Source organism: Myxocyprinus asiaticus, chromosome 16 (genome assembly GCF_019703515.2).
Source record: "Myxocyprinus asiaticus isolate MX2 ecotype Aquarium Trade chromosome 16, UBuf_Myxa_2, whole genome shotgun sequence".
Classification (NCBI taxonomy): Eukaryota; Metazoa; Chordata; class Actinopteri; order Cypriniformes; family Catostomidae; genus Myxocyprinus; species Myxocyprinus asiaticus.
In genome coordinates, this window is record NC_059359.1 from 1718860 (window position 1) to 1734822 (window position 15963).

At 39.9% G+C, this 15963-nt stretch overlaps 1 protein-coding gene across 2 annotated transcripts in view; it reads left to right on the forward strand.

Moving 5' to 3' along the window:
- The first annotated feature begins 697 nt into the window (after positions 1-697).
- Positions 698-15963, forward strand: part of znrf2b (zinc and ring finger 2b) — a 56651-nt gene continuing 41385 nt past the window's right edge. For both annotated transcript variants that reach the window (XR_007899439.1, XM_051720238.1), the window contains exon 1: positions 698-1324. Coding sequence is in view for 1 of the 2 variants with exons in the window: in XM_051720238.1 (XP_051576198.1) it covers positions 901-1324 (424 nt within the window). In the remaining variant the exon portion in view is untranslated. The remainder of the gene's footprint in view (positions 1325-15963) is intronic.

The following is a 15963-nucleotide window of genomic DNA, read 5'->3' on the forward strand; positions in this document are numbered from 1 at the left end:
TTATTATTTATTTATTTTATCCATTTTAAAATATAGGCTAATGCGAGTTATTTTTATTATTATTCTATATTCATATGAGGATTATGCAATATAATATAGAAGCTTTTTTCACTCAAATATTTCTTTAGGTCCTGAAAAATTATTTATCTGTTACTATTGTTCTATGTATTATCTTTACTATATGTTTTACTTGTGGTAAATATTATTTAGAAATGTTTAAAAAAATATTGTAAATATGTTGTAATCATTTGCCAATTCTGTTTGCATTTCACCATTTCATGTAAGGCAGTAAGATCTAAAAATCTAAAAATCTAAAAAACAGACCATGATTAATGTGTACTTTGTACACAAGGTCAGTATGAAATTGCATGGAGTATAATGTTTGTATTTGAAATGTAAATAAGTTTCAGTAATACTCCAATAAAGAGCATAACGCCTTAAAAACAGTAATGAAGTACAATTATTCAAGTGATTTACACCCTTTGCCCCTGTAGACTAAAATAATCACTTAAATGTCCCAATAAATAAACCACAGCGAGTCACCAAGGGCTTGTGGGCAACACAAGCCACAACAACAATAACAACAACAACAACAGGCTGAACATGATGACGAAACTGGAGAGCTGCATATGATTGAGCGCTGTTCCCCGGGTTTATGACGTCAGTGGAGAAGCCCCGCCCCCTCTCGCTTTCGCACTCGGCACGTACTGCGTTTCATTTCCAACGCTTTTAGTTTGTGTCAACTGTCGCAAAAAGTTTCACGGACGCGTTTGTTGCGTCGCAGCGCAGGACGCGTCAAATGTGAGAGTGGGACGGTTCCCGTCCGCTGCCAGTGTGTGTGTGTTTATATGTTTGTCTTTAATAATTACAAATTACAATCTGAGGGGAGCGTCAGTTGGCATGGGCGTCAAACAGAGCAGTCCCGCGGCCAACGGACGCACGCGGGCGTACTCTGGCTCGGATCTGCCATCGGGCACGGCGTCGAGTAACGGCAACGGCCGAACGGCGGCGGTGGCGATGAGATATCACGGGCACGGCGCGTCAGGTGCGACATCATCATCATCATCGTCATCATCTGCGGCGGTGGCCGCTCATTATATCGGTCCCAGGACGCGATCTGTAGGGGCTGTTGGTGGTACCGGCGGTGGCCTGGGCGTCAGACCGCAGTCGGGCATTAATATACCGAACTCTGGAGCGTATAGTTCTCAGGAGTCCGGAAACAGCACACCGGAGGAGAACGCCGGAGATAGAGAGCGGTCAACCGGGACTCCGAGACTGTTGATCGGATCTCTACCTGCCCACCTGTCGCCTCATCTCTTTGGAGGTAAGTCCAAAGTTATAGTTCAGAGTCAACCTTTACGGCCAGATATTAAAGTATGTGACAAACCTTTTATGCTTTGAAGTTTCACCCAAAAATGAAAACTCTGTCAATCATTTATTCACATTCATGTTGTTCCAAATCTGTCTTTGTCTTTGTACATCATCGGCGCATGCGCCTGCCATTGACTGTACTAAAAGACTATCACAAAGTAATCGTAGTGCGCATGTGTCTAATGTGTCCATAATGACTAAATAAGTATACTTTGAAGGGGAAGGCAGTTGAGCACGGCGCATGGAAAAACAAAGTTTACCCAGTGTCTTAAGGCCAAAGTAAACTTTGGTTGTATGCGTTGCGGACAGTCCTCGACTGTGTGCGTCATCGTTGCATGCGCCTGCGGTTGACTGAACTAAAAGAGTGTCACAAAGCAGTCATAGTGCGCAACATCTAACGCGTTCATAATCACTTGTGGTCAAATGAGGCAATGCGGTTGACCAGGCGTGATCCGATCCAGAATGCGGAAAAACTACGTTTACCCAGGGTCGAACATGTTCCTCTTCGCTCGCATCAAATTAGTATACTTTGAAAGGCAACACAGTTGACTGGGTGTGATCTGATTAAGAATGTGGGAAAAAACGAGGTTCACCAGGGCCTTAAGTATACTTTGTTTTCCGCGTTGCTGATCGGAACGCACATAGCATGCGTGACGCAAATTCCGTCATCAGCACAGTCCGCGTGTGGCCAGTCCTCGTCTATGCACATCACAAAGCAGTCGTTGTGCACATGCGTCGAGCACGTTCGTATTCATTCGCGGTCAAATTAGTTTACTTTGAAAGGCAACGCAGTCAATCAGGGGCAATCCGATCCGGAACGCAGAAAAACTATGTTTACCCGAGCCTGTCGTTGACTGTACTAAAAGAGTATCACAAAGCAGGCGTAGGAACGTGCGTGACGCATGCGCACTATTCGCTCGCGGTCAAATTAGTTTACTTTGAAAGGCAACGCGGTCGACTGGGCCTTAATGCCAAAGTATACTTCGTTTTCCGCATTGCTGATCGGAATGCGCATAGTATGCGTGACGCAAATTTCATCATCAGCACAGTGCGTGTGCGTGGCCCAGTTTTTCCTCAACATGCAGACAGTCATTGTCCGTGCACATCACAAAGCAGCCGTTGTGCGCATGCGTCGAGCACGTTCATATTCGTTCGTGGTCAAATTAGTTTACTTTGAAAGGCAACGCTGTCGAACGGGCAATCTGGAACGCAGAAAAACTACGTTTACCCGAGCCTGTCGTTGACTGTACTAAAAGAGTATCACAAAGCAGACGTAGTGCGCATGCGTCGAACACGTTCCTATTCGCTCGTGGTCAAATTAGTTTACTTTGAAAGCCAACACGGTCGACCGGGCCTTAAGGCAAAGTATACTTCGGTTGTCTGCATTGCTGATTGGAACGCGCATAAGTATGTGTGAAGCGAATTCCGTCATCAGCACAGTCTGCGCGGACAGTTTTCGTCTATTCGCATCACAAAGCAGTCGTTGTGCGCATGCGTCGAGCATGTTCCTATTCGCTCGCGGTCAAATTAGTTTACTTTGAAAGCCAACACGGTCGACCGGGCCTTAAGGCAAAGTATACTTCGGTTGTCTGCATTGCTGATTGGAACGCGCATAAGTATGTGTGAAGCGAATTCCGTCATCAGCACAGTCTGCGCGGACAGTTTTCGTCTATTCGCATCACAAAGCAGTCGTTGTGCGCATGCGTCGAACATGTTCCTATTCGCTCATATGAAATTAGTATACTCTGAAAGGCAACGCAGTTGACTGGGCACAATCTGATTACGAATGCGGGAAAAAAAACGAGGTTCAACAGGACCTTAAGGCCAAAGTATACTTAGTTTTCCGCATTGCTGATCGGAACGCACATAGCATGCGTGACGCAAATTCCATCATCAGCACAGTCCACGTGTGGCCAGTCCTTGTCTATGCATGTCACAAAGCAGTCGTTGTGCGCATGCGTCGAGCACGTTCGTATTCGCTCGTGGTCAAATTAGTTTACTTTGAAAGGCAACGCAGTCAAACAGGGCAATCCAATCCGGAACGCAGAAAAACTAAGTTTACCCGAGCCTGTCGTTGACTGTACTAAAAGAGTATCACAAAGCAGGCGTAGTGCGCATGCATCTAACGCATTCGTAATCGCTCGTGTCAAATGAGATTACTTTGAAAGGCAACGCTGTTGACTGGGCACAATCCGATTCCGAATGTGGAAAAAAACGAGGTTCACCAGGGCCATAAGGCCAAAGTATACTTCGTTTTCCGCATTGCTGATCGGAACACGCATAGTATGCGTGACGCAAATTCCGTCATCAGCACAGTCCGTGTGTGGCCCAGTTTTTCCTCAACACGCAGACAGTCATTGTCTGTGCGCATCACAAAGCAGTCATTATGTGAATGCGTCGAGCAGGTTCGTATTCGCTCGTGGTCAAATTAGTTTACTTTGAAAGGCAGCGCAGTCAAACAGGGCAATCCAATCCGGAACGCAGAAAAACTAAGTTTACCCGAGCCTGTCGTTGGCTGTAATAAGAGTATCACAAAGCAGTCGTTGTGCGCATGCGTCGAGCATGTTCCTATTCGCTCGCGGTCAAATGAGTTTACTTTGAAAGGCAACGCAGTTGACTGGCTGTCTGATTACGAATGCGGGAAAAAACGAGGTACACCATGGCCTTAATGCCAAAGTATACTTCAGTTGTCTGTGTTGCTGATTGGAATGCGCATAAGTGTGTGAAGCGAATTCCGTCATCAGCACAGTCTGCGCATCACAAAGCAGTCGTTGTGCGCATGTGTCGAACATGTTCCTATTCGCTCGCATCAAATTAGTATAATCTGAAAGGCAATGCAGCTGACTGGCCGTGATCTGATTACGAATGCGGGAAAAAACGAGGTTCACCATGGCCTTAATGCCAAAGTATACTACGGTTTTCCAGATTTCACTCAGTTAACACCTGTGTTAAGGCGACAAACACATTCCTTTTCGCTCACGGTCAAAAGAGTATACTTTGAAAGGCAAATCCCTTGGTAAACAGAGTATACCCGGGCCTTTAGTCACCTTTCACTTTAATTGTTTAAAAACAAGATGTAATGAAAGTGAACGGTGACCGTTGCTGGCATTCTGCTTAACATCTCCTGTTGTGTTCCATGAAAGTAATACAGTCATACAGGTTTGGATAAGTAAATCCAACATGATTTGAGGGTAAGTAAATGATGACAGCATTTTCATTTTTGGGTGAACTACTACATGTAGTGCAATTATGTGAAGTGTTGCAAGCACAGACTTGAAGGTGCATGGAACTTAACATGTTTTACGCCAGTGCAACAACACGCTGCAGAAGTGTTGAAAGACTGACGTGCAAAGGAAGCTGCAGGTTGCGGTTTTGAAGTTATCAGATCAGGTGTGGAGAAAAGTGTGAGCTGATTATTTCTGAGTAGTGACCATGTGGGTCTTTTTGTATTTGTTGTGTTTCTCAGAATTTGCTCAATAACCTAATGTTTCTTAAACATGTATTTTGGGCAAGTGTAAGCAATTCAGTGGTGGTGTGCATTTTACGAAAACTGTCAAGAGCATGTCCGGGTCATATTTAATCACAATATCAAAATAGCAAAAATATTAAGCTTAAATAATTAAGCTTTTCTTATTATTTTCATGCCATCAAAGCACACGACTTTGCCTAAATTTGATGTGTTTGTAAGATTTACCCTAAACAGGCCCATTCATACTTTCTTAACCACAGACTCTGGCATATTCAGATCCAGTGTAAAGGCAGGTGGGGCGGCAGTTACTGGGACGGAATTACCCCAGCCGGCGTGGAAAGACCTGGATTGAACTTTAATTCTGTAACAGGTTAATAAGAATTCTCGCTTGTGATTGAAGTTAAACTTTAAACGTTGTTGAAAAGTTTAAGTATGACTTTTAACCTACTGTGGCTAGGATCAAGAAGGGACTTTTTCTAAGGGAAACTGAGACTCTGCATTGGGACAGTACATCAGAATCTTTCTATTATAGGTATCATTAAATGGGCACAAAACAAACAAACAAGACTTTCACTGAATGAGGGACTTGAGGCTGCTTTGAGAGATGATGGATGCTGTTTATAGCCAGAATACTGAGATAAAGAAAAGTTGAAGGTAATATGACAGTGTTGGGACATAACAACATTGATTCAACCAATGGGATGAGATTTAGGCAGGATACTTGTTTGACTGACCAGTGGCAGATGGGAGGAGTGTTTGAAAACATTTGCTCCAAGGTAAATTAATGCTAACTGTGACGAGGAGGAGGGCGGGGCCGGGCTGTGGCCCCGCCCCCTCCTCCTCACAAAAATAAAATGAGCATCACATCTTTGACCCCATATCTGTTTGCTATAGGCTCATGTTTCCATTTAACTGTAACTGATTGTTATCGGCCGGTTTCTGGGTTAAAATATTGCTTATTATCAGCCTCAGCCTCAATCTAATCAGCACACCCCTAATAATGGCATACCAAGTATTTGAATGAATAAATGTTATGTTTATATAGCACTTTTCTGACACTACACTCAAAGTACTTTACACAGTGAACAGGGGACTCTCCTCAACCACCACCAGATTTTACCAAACCAATCATGTACCCACAGAACCGTTTAAACCCTTAATCCAGGACAGGAAGATGCATCTCTACCGCAAACAGACATACCATCTGCTGAAAACAGGTCCACATGTGCGGTTACCTTATAAAAAACATACACGGAAAAGTTAGTACACAGCAGCGATCATTCACCAGTCGGTGGGCGAAGCCGTTCCGGTAAAGAGCACAACACAAAACCTGTTGAGTCAAAGTCAAGTTAGAAAAACAGAGAGAGCAAAAGGCAGCCACAATATACACTTCCTGACTGACTTTAGAGCTCTCACTGTGTATGCAAAGAGAATGGGGGAGTGTGTATTTAATGTATACACACGACTCGCTCTCTGTGTTTATAAGTGTGTGTATGTGTTCTAATGAGAGTGGACAGTATGAACATTAAATCACATGCCAGGTGTCCTGAGTGCGCACATAACTACGCATCTTGTCCTGCAGGGGACATTTATCAAGTAAGGCAGCAGGTGCAGCTGTGACAGTGAACAGAGTTTCATGTGCGTGAGGAGGGAAATCTGTGCTGCGCTGATGAACTGAACTAAATGCCTGGATCTGGTTTCATTGGTGGTTTGTGCAGCAAGCCAGAAACATTTGTAGCACAAGAGAAATCATTAGCTTTAACCCTTTAAGCTCAGATGCTAAAAATAAATTAATATTAATATTGCAGTCTTGATCAACTCAAATTAGGTATTGTTTGAAAGCTTAGAAGCTCTGCTTTCCAATTCATGTATGCATTATGACCAAAACTGAACAAGTGCTTTGAAATTTGTAAAAACATCAAACTGATCAAATATCCATGCGTCATATGTTGTCGGAAAGCTCTCAAAGAGTAGAATACAACCAGCCTATTTGTTTTACTCAGACAAAAATATAGCAAGTAATAGCGAAGTATATGTCTTGACAATTATGTTTCATGTGAACAGGTGTTGCTTATATGCCGCATTTTCGCTTATTACTTGATGAAAAATAAACAACATAAAATACAGATTCTTTCAAAAGAGCCCACACACAAGGTAATTGGATGCATAGATCTAGGGCTGCAACTAACGATTATTTTGATAATCGATTAATCGTCGATTATTTCTACGATTAATCGATTAATCGGATAAAAATGAAATTAGGGTGTAAGGATTTGGTTTGATTTACATTACTGAATTCATGATTCTACACTCTCACAAACTTTGAACAAAGCCTGAATCATAAAAAGTTACATTTAAATGTATTATTATTATTATTACTTTCGGGACATATGCGAAACAGTTGCTTAACTTGTAAAACTTTACAAAAAATGTTCATCATTAAAGTGTAAAATGATCCATAGGGCATGGAGTGGGACAAAAGATCAGCCCAGCAGAAGGCAATAGTGAAATCAGACATTACATGTGGCATTATGAGGAGGACTTTCAAATATCAGGACCCTTAGCATTATTATACATTATATTAAGCATTACATACAGTTTAATATAGTACAGTCATCTGTAAACCCTGTGCAAATTCACTCTCACGCTGAAAAGACTCATCCCGGTGCTCACTGTATTACATGTGCTTACATGGGCAAAAACCGGCACACCTTGACTGCTGAGACTTCAGTCTGATATCCATGAAAGCTGCACAAGTGATTACAGTGAAACTGAAATCGTGGTATGATGTTGGACAGTTTAATCAAAATGATTGCGCTCCCTTTCTCCATTGCAATCAGTGATTGACGTGGATGCGGACGCGGATGCGCGCACTCGCTTGCTCATTAAAGTTTAACGGAGACTCACTTGTAGTAAGAACAAACAGTTTTGCGAAGTACGCGGCTGATTTTGAATTCATAACATGTTTACATTATAAAACATAGACAATAGCAGTAAAATGTAAGTGATGCGCTGGAGAGAAACAATTCTTGTGCATCAAACAGCACAATCACTCTGTAAACGCACCTGACGCAGCAACCGGTCCACATTAAACTGTATACTTATTATGATTTTCTTTAAGGTGTTTATAAAGTGCTCTCTGCACAACTTGGGTCGTGTTTTTTCTGCTACAACTTGTCTCCGTTGTTTTTCAAACGAGTTTTATCATGCAACTCATTTTTCACAGGAGTGTAAAGTGAAGTCACTGATGGAGCTTCTCCGTGCTTACTGCAAATATCCAACTAATCGATAATGAAATTCGTTGTCAATGATTTCCATTATCGATAATTATCGATTTTATCGATTAGTTGTTGCAGCCCTAGCATTAGATAATCCACATGAAGCACAATGTTACATATGGCCACCAGAAGATGGCGCCAAGTGCACGACACAGAGTCAATGATGACTCAAATGACACAGAATGAAACTCATTCTGTGAAATCTTGTTACTAAAATCATGTCTTCATGCATGCAAACCTTTAGTCATTGTTGTGTTTGCATGTGTAATTAGTTCTTGTGTACAATTATTATGTTTTATTTGTCTGGAGAGGCTTTTGGACACTTGGAGACGTTTTTGTATACTAGGATAAATTATATTTGTAATACTATAACTTCTGATTGCTTTGTCATATCAACACAAAATTTTACTCAGTTACAATTGACATGATTGGAAACAAAACAAAAGCAGTTTTTGAACCACCTTATTTACACCCAGAGATATCAACTCAGCAAAAAAGAAACATCCCTTTTTCAGGATGTTGTATTTTAAAGATAATTTCGTAAAAATGCAAATAACTTTACAGATCTTTATTGTAAAGGGTTTAAACAATGTTTCCCATGCTTGTTTGATGAACCATAAACAATTAATGAACATGCATCTGTGAAACGGTCGTTAAAACACTAACAGCTAACAGACGGTAGGCAATTAAGGTCACAGTTATAAAAACGTAGGCCTTAGGCATGCTGCATGGAGGCATGAGGACTGCAGATGTGGCCAGGGCAATAAATTGCAATGTCTGTACTGTGAGACGCCTTAGACAGCACTACAGGGAGACAGGAAGGACAGCTGATCGTCCTCGCAGTGGCAGAACACGTGTAACAACACCTGCACAGGATCGGTACATCCGAATATCACACCTGCGGAACAGGTACAGGATGGCAACAACAACTGCCCGAGTTACACCAGGAATGCACAATCCCTCCATCAGTGCTCAGACTGTCCGCAATAGGCTGAGAGAGGCTGGAATGAGGGCTTGTAGGCCTGTTGTAAGGCAGGTCCTTACCAGACATCACCGGCAACAATGTCGCCTATGGGTACAAACCCACCTTCGCTGAACCAGACAGGACCGGCGAAAAGTGCTCTTCACTGACGAATCGCAGTTTTGTCTCACCAGGGGTGATGGTCGAACTCGCGTTTATCATCGAAGGAATGAGCATTACACCGAGGCCTGTACTCTGGAGCAGGATCGATTTGGAGGTGGAGGGTCCGTCATGGTCTGGGGCGGTGTGTCACAGCACCATTGGACTGAGCTTGTTGTCATTGCAGGCAGTCCCAATGCTGTGCATTACAGGAAAGACATCCTCCTCCCTCATGTGGTACCCTTCCTGCAGGTTCATCCTGACATGACCCTCCAGCATGACAATGCCACCAGCCATACTGCTCGTTCTGTGCGTGATTTCCTGAAAGACAGGAATGTCAGTGTTCTGCCATGGCCAGCGAAGAGCCCGGATCTCAATCCCATTGAGCATGTCTTGGACCTGTTGGATCGGAGGGTGAGGGCTAGGGCCATTCCCCCCAGAAATGTCCGGCAACTTGCAAGTGCCTTGGTGGAAGTGTGGGGTAACATGTCACAGCAAGAACTGGCAAATCTGGTGCAGTCCATGAGGAGGAGATGCACTGCAGTACTTAACGCAGCTGGTGGCCACACCAGATACTGACTGTTACTTTTGATTTTGACCTCCCCTTTGTTCAGAGACACATTTCTGTTAGTCACATGTCTGTGAAGCTTGTTCAGTTTATGTGTTAGTTGTTGAATCTTTTTATGTTCCTACAAATATTTACACATGTTAAGTTCGCTGAAAATAAAAGCAGTTGAAAGTGAGAGGCCGTTTTTTTTTTTGTTTTGTTTTTTTTTTTGCTGAGTTTATAATGTCAAATCAGAAAAATATGTTTATGGCTTTTTTTTTTTTTTTGATGATGATTTTTCAGCAGTTTCTTATGCTGAGAGTCTCGGAAAGTATCATAATCTATATAATGACATTTTTTCAAAGTTTTCTTTACAATGATCCCAAACACTTGACCCGCCACTGAAACAGGAAATCTTTAAAAACACCCTCAGAGCTTACTCTTCGGAAGTGTTTAACCCACACCTGGTCATTTAAGTGGGTCCTCTCAATCCAGCACAACAGTTTGCAGCACGGGTGCTCCCAGGCATGTGGAGGATGGGGGCATGTGGGCATCACAGCCATTTCAGCCTACATTATATCAGATTTTCCACTTATTCTGTGGCGTCTCCTGGCAGCATTTTATGAGGTACAATTGACCCTTCGCTAAGCTCTGTCCCCCTTGGTTTCCGTTGCTTGCTCTGGAAAGCTTTGCAGAACTTCCCATAGGAATGAATGGGAGATTTTTGGTTTTTGGACAAATATTCTGATAAACGGAATCGACAATATTCCTACTTGCGATTAGAATGAAGAGTGATATTGTAAAGCATATTTATCTGACGTTTTTTGTCAAATAAAACGTTAAATTACACAGTAATTTGATTGAAACTGCAGAGACCATGAATCAAAATCGAGGCAAATGATTATCACAGTCACTTGAAAAGAGAAAAGCGTCATTTGATGGAGATTACAAACTTTATAATATTAGTGTTATTGTACAGAACTGCTAATAACGTCTCATAACACACTCACTAAAATGCTGAAACTCTTTATTTACTGTAAGCCTTTGCTAAGACCTCCATCAAAAAGGAGGAGGGCCGGGCCGTGACTACGAATCGGGCTGGGCGTGCGTAGACGCTGGCTATCACCCCTGGAGTTTGCTAGTTCGCTAGTTCGAATCAGATGTCACATGGGGTAACCTCCTCGTGGTTGCTATAATGTGGTTCATTCTCAGTGGGGCATGTGGTGAGTTGAGCGTTGTTGCCGTGGTGGTGGATTTATTTACATGAAGCCTCTATGTAAATAAAGAATTTCAAACCCCTATGTCTCCGTGGCAACGCGCTCAACAAGCCACGTGATAAGATGCGCGGGTTGACGGTCTCAGATGCGGAGGCAGCTGGGATTTGTCCTCTGCCACCCGAACTGACCACGAGGACATAAAAGCACATTGGGAATTGGGCATTCCAAATTGGGAGAAAAAAAACCCACAAACATAAATGCAATTCATGAAAACAACGACTTAAATAAATGTCCTCTATAATGAGCATGCTTTCAAATACTGAGTTTAAAGTCAGTTCGCTTTTTTTCTGAGGTTTAAAGTAAAAGATGTCATGTGGTGTAACTGTCTGGAGACAGTAAAAATAAATAAATCAAATCAAATCAAGGTCTCATTAATAAGTTAAAATCTTACATAAAAAAAAAAAGTTGGCATGAAGTGCAGAATAATCTTTTAATATTTCTTTAAAAGTCAGGTGGTGTAACCAACATGTAGGTAGCCATTTTTATGTCACAGTGGGTTAGACTAAAGAATATAGTTCTGATGTGCGGCAAAAGGTTGTTGAGCTTCACAAAATGGGAAGTGGCTATAAGAAAATAGCCAAAGCATTGAAAATACCCATTTCCACCATCAGGGCAATAATTAACAAGTTCCAATCAACTGCAGATCTTAAGAATCGGACTGGAAGAGCACGTGTGTCTATATTGTCTCCAAGCATGTTGAGGAGGATGGTTCAAGTGGCCAAAGAATCTCCAAGGATCACAGCTGGAGAATTACAGGAATTAGTTGGGTCTTGGGGTCAGAAAGTCTCCAGAACTACAATCAGACATCACCTACATCACCACAAGTTGTTTGGGAGGGTTTCAAGAAAAAAAGCCAACAACAAACTCAAGCGTCTTCAGTTTGCCAGACACTACTGGAACTTCAAATGCAACTGTGTTCTATGGTCAGATGAACAAAACAAATAAAAGAGCTTTTTGGCAGCAAACACCAGAGATGGGTTTGGCAGACACAGAGATGAAGAAGTACCCAATGCCCACGGTTAAATGTGGTGCTGGATCTTTAACATTTTGGGGCTGTTTTTATGCCAGAGGTCCTGGACGTCTTGTTCGGATACATGGCATCATGGACTCTATCATATACCAATAGATAAAAAATCAAAACCTGGCTTAAAATGGGCCTTGATTGGATCTTCCAGCAGGACAATGATCCAAAACAAACATCAAAATCAACATAAAAATGGTTCACTGACCACAAAATCAAGGTTCTGCCATGACCATCCCAGTCCCCTGACCTGAACCCTTATAGAAACCTGTGTGGTGAACTGAAGAGGAGAGTCCACCAGCATGGACCTCTGAATTTGAAGGATCTGGAGAGATTCTGTATGGACGAATGGTCTCAGATCACTTGCCAGGTGTTCTCCAACCTCATTAGGCATTATAAGAGAAGACTCAGAGCTGTTATCTTGGCAAAGGGAGGGTGCACAATGTATTGAATAAAAGGGTGCCAATAATTATGGCCAATGCGTTTTGGAGAAAAATATTTATTTAATAATGAGGTATTTCCCATTTCAGTTGTTTTACTTCAGTTAAAGTTTAGATTTTTGTGATTTGATCTTTTAAAAAAAAAAAAAGAAAGATAAACATGTAGATTTATTTTAACAGCTTTCTTTGCTCATATTTACCAAGGGTGCCAATATTTTTGCCCACTGCTGTATGTATTCAAGGTGCAGGGAAAGTATTTAAATGTATTTTACTTTTTGGTTACACTACATGATATTTTTAGTCATTTATAGCATTTCCTACAAAAACATTATAAATGTATTTCAAAAATGTTTGACACCAAAGTGGGGAAAAAAAGATGAAATTTTTACTAACTTGACACCTGGGATTTAAACTACATTTTTAAAACATTTATCATTTTTACCTTGTAATCAGTTACATATTATCTACATTTATTGGAATATACAACCCCAATTCCCAAAAATTTGGGACAGTATGGAAAATGCCAGTAAAACCAAAAAGAAGAGATTTTGTAAATTGTTGGGATATCCCGATATAATATATATTTTTATTTATTTGTTTTTTGAGAACAAGTATGTACAGATACTTCCTACCTCGCCAATGCCGATACCGTTTTTTTTTTTTTTTTCTGAATTCCATATGAACAGTCTATTTCAATGATATAATTAAAATGGTGTTTAAATAAATAAATTCATTAAAACTTAAAGACATTTTTTTTTTTCGACACACAATTTTATTATTTGAATCAAATGAAGTGCTTTTGAACCTCACAGCACAATCCAAAATACAACATTGGAGTTATTGTTAAATAAAATGCTACATTACAGAGCATTACAGATGTGAGATATTGCTTAAATATTATACAATTACTATTGATTTATTAGTAGTAGAATTACAGTGAATATTATAACTATACAGTTGTGATATATTTTTGTCCTTGCTCTTGAAGGACTAGGCTGTTTTTGGAGGCTGCTTATATACTATAGCACAATTGGCGCACCTGTTTAACATAACATTATTTCAGTTCATCTGATTGTTATTAGTCCTAAATTGCCCCCGTATCAACGTGTCATCAGTCTTCAAAAAGCAATGCAGTTGAGCAGATAAAACATTATCATTGAATAAAAGTGAAAGTACATTTAAAAAAAAAGCTTCTTTTGTTACCTGTCCCAACATTTTTGGAATTGGGATTGTATAGAATATGAAACTGAACACTACACTCAGATTTGCTTTGCATCGTTGTTAGTTAGGTCATTGATGTGACTGTCATTTTTTTGTCCACGTTTAATACATTATTCAAAGAAATTATACATGCAATTTACACAAAATGATTCCTTGAATACACCTTCTAAGATGAACATGTTTTCAATTAATGAGTTCATTTTTTTCAGGGGTTTAAAGTAAAAAAATGTCATGTGGTGTAACCGTCCGGAGACAATAAAAAAATAAAATAAATAAAAATAAAATAAAAATTATTCTCGTTAAATGCTGAAATTATTGAAAAACAAACAAAAAATAAATGTTGGCTGTTGTGTTGTGCTGGATAATTTTTTATTATTATTTTATAAAAATAAGAAAAAGCAGTGAAACAATTTTATTTTAAAATATGATCCATATTTGAAAAACTTTTGTCCACCAATTTTAAGTCGTGGTGTAAATCATAAAACAGAGACGACCTCTTTAGACTCATTTTTTTCTAATGGTCATTTGGTGCAACCATTAGAAAACTTGACTTAAAATATTCTTGACTTAAAAATGAATGATATTTGTAATAAAAAAAATATTTGAAAACTCAATGCACTCTCATGTAATCAAGGTGCAAGAAACTATTTTTATACCTTTTACTTGATGATTGCACCACATGACATTTTTAAAGTCATTAAATAAATTTTTTGTAGAAAATGCTATACATTAAAAATAAAAAATATATATTTTTTTAAATGTCTATGAACTTGACACACGTGTTTTAAACTAGATTTTTAAAATATTTAAATTATCACCTCAGACAGCCTTATTTGTCAATGACCCAGATACTTTTGCAGTTTTTTCTGTGTAAGTGATTCAGTGACTGTAGTTACTTTTACAAATAGACACCTTCATACATATTTATTATTTTTGGTGTTAGAATGAGGTTCCTCTGCTCTGACATCAAATATCAATTATATATTTACAGATATTTTGCTTTTAATGTAAAATTAAGCACCATGATAGTTGAATTAGTTTCACAATTCTTCCTTAGAGTTAAGACGGATATTTACGTAGCGTCTTTAAATTAAACTTCATTAGCAAAACAACATTAGAACAGTTCTACAGTAAGTGGACCTGATTATTCCTAAACATAGCACCTGCTTAATGACTCCCTGAACTCCTCTTAAAGACTAGAGTATTGATGTTAAATTTGCCCTGATCAAAGAGCACCAAACGAGTAAAGAAAGAGACATTTCTCAGTGTGAAATGTTTGAGTTGGGTATCAGCTGACATCAGGGACTGAAACTTGGACTCGGGTTGGGAACGGGTCTGTAGTCGAGCTGCTCGTTGTGTTCCTGCTGCGTGACGATCCGCAGTGTTTTTGCACTTAATAACAATTAACAGGCCATAATTTTGCGATCGTGATGAACGTGATGGAATATAGCGTGTCAGAAGGTCACTTAAGTACTGTGGAGCTAGACCATTCAAAGCTTTGTATGTAGTTAACAGAATTGTAAAATTAATACAAAATGTAACAGGTAGCCAATGTAACGATGATAAAATTGGGCTAATATGATCATATTTCTTGGTTCTAGTCAGCACTCTGGCAGCTGCATTTTAAACCAATTGAAGTTCATTTATTGAATTTGCTGGACATCCTCCCAGTAATGCATTACAATAATCTAGTCTTGAGGTCATAAATGCATTAATTTTTCGGCATCAGCAACGGAGAGCATGTGTCGTAACTCTGGTGGAAGAATGCTGCTCTACAAACATTGGAAATTTGATTTTCTAAGGACAGACTGGTATCAATTATAACATGTAACATATCAAATATGAATCAGAAGTTTACATACACCTTAGCCAAATACATTTAAACTCAGTTTTTCACAATTCCTGACATTTAATCGTAGAAAACATTCCCTGTCTTAGGTCAGTTAGGATCACTACTTTATTTTAAGAATGTGAAATGTCAGAATAATAGTAGAGCGAATGATTTATTTCAGCTTTTATTTCTTTCATCACGTTCCCAGTGGGTCAGAAGTTTACACACACTTTGTTAGTATTTGGTAGCATTGCCTTTAAATTGTTTAACTTGGGTCAAATGTTTTGGGTATCCTTCCACAAGCTTCTCACAATAAGTTGCTGGAATTTTGTCCCATTCCTCCAGACAGAACTGGTGTAACTGAGTCAGGTTTGTAGGCCTCCTTGCT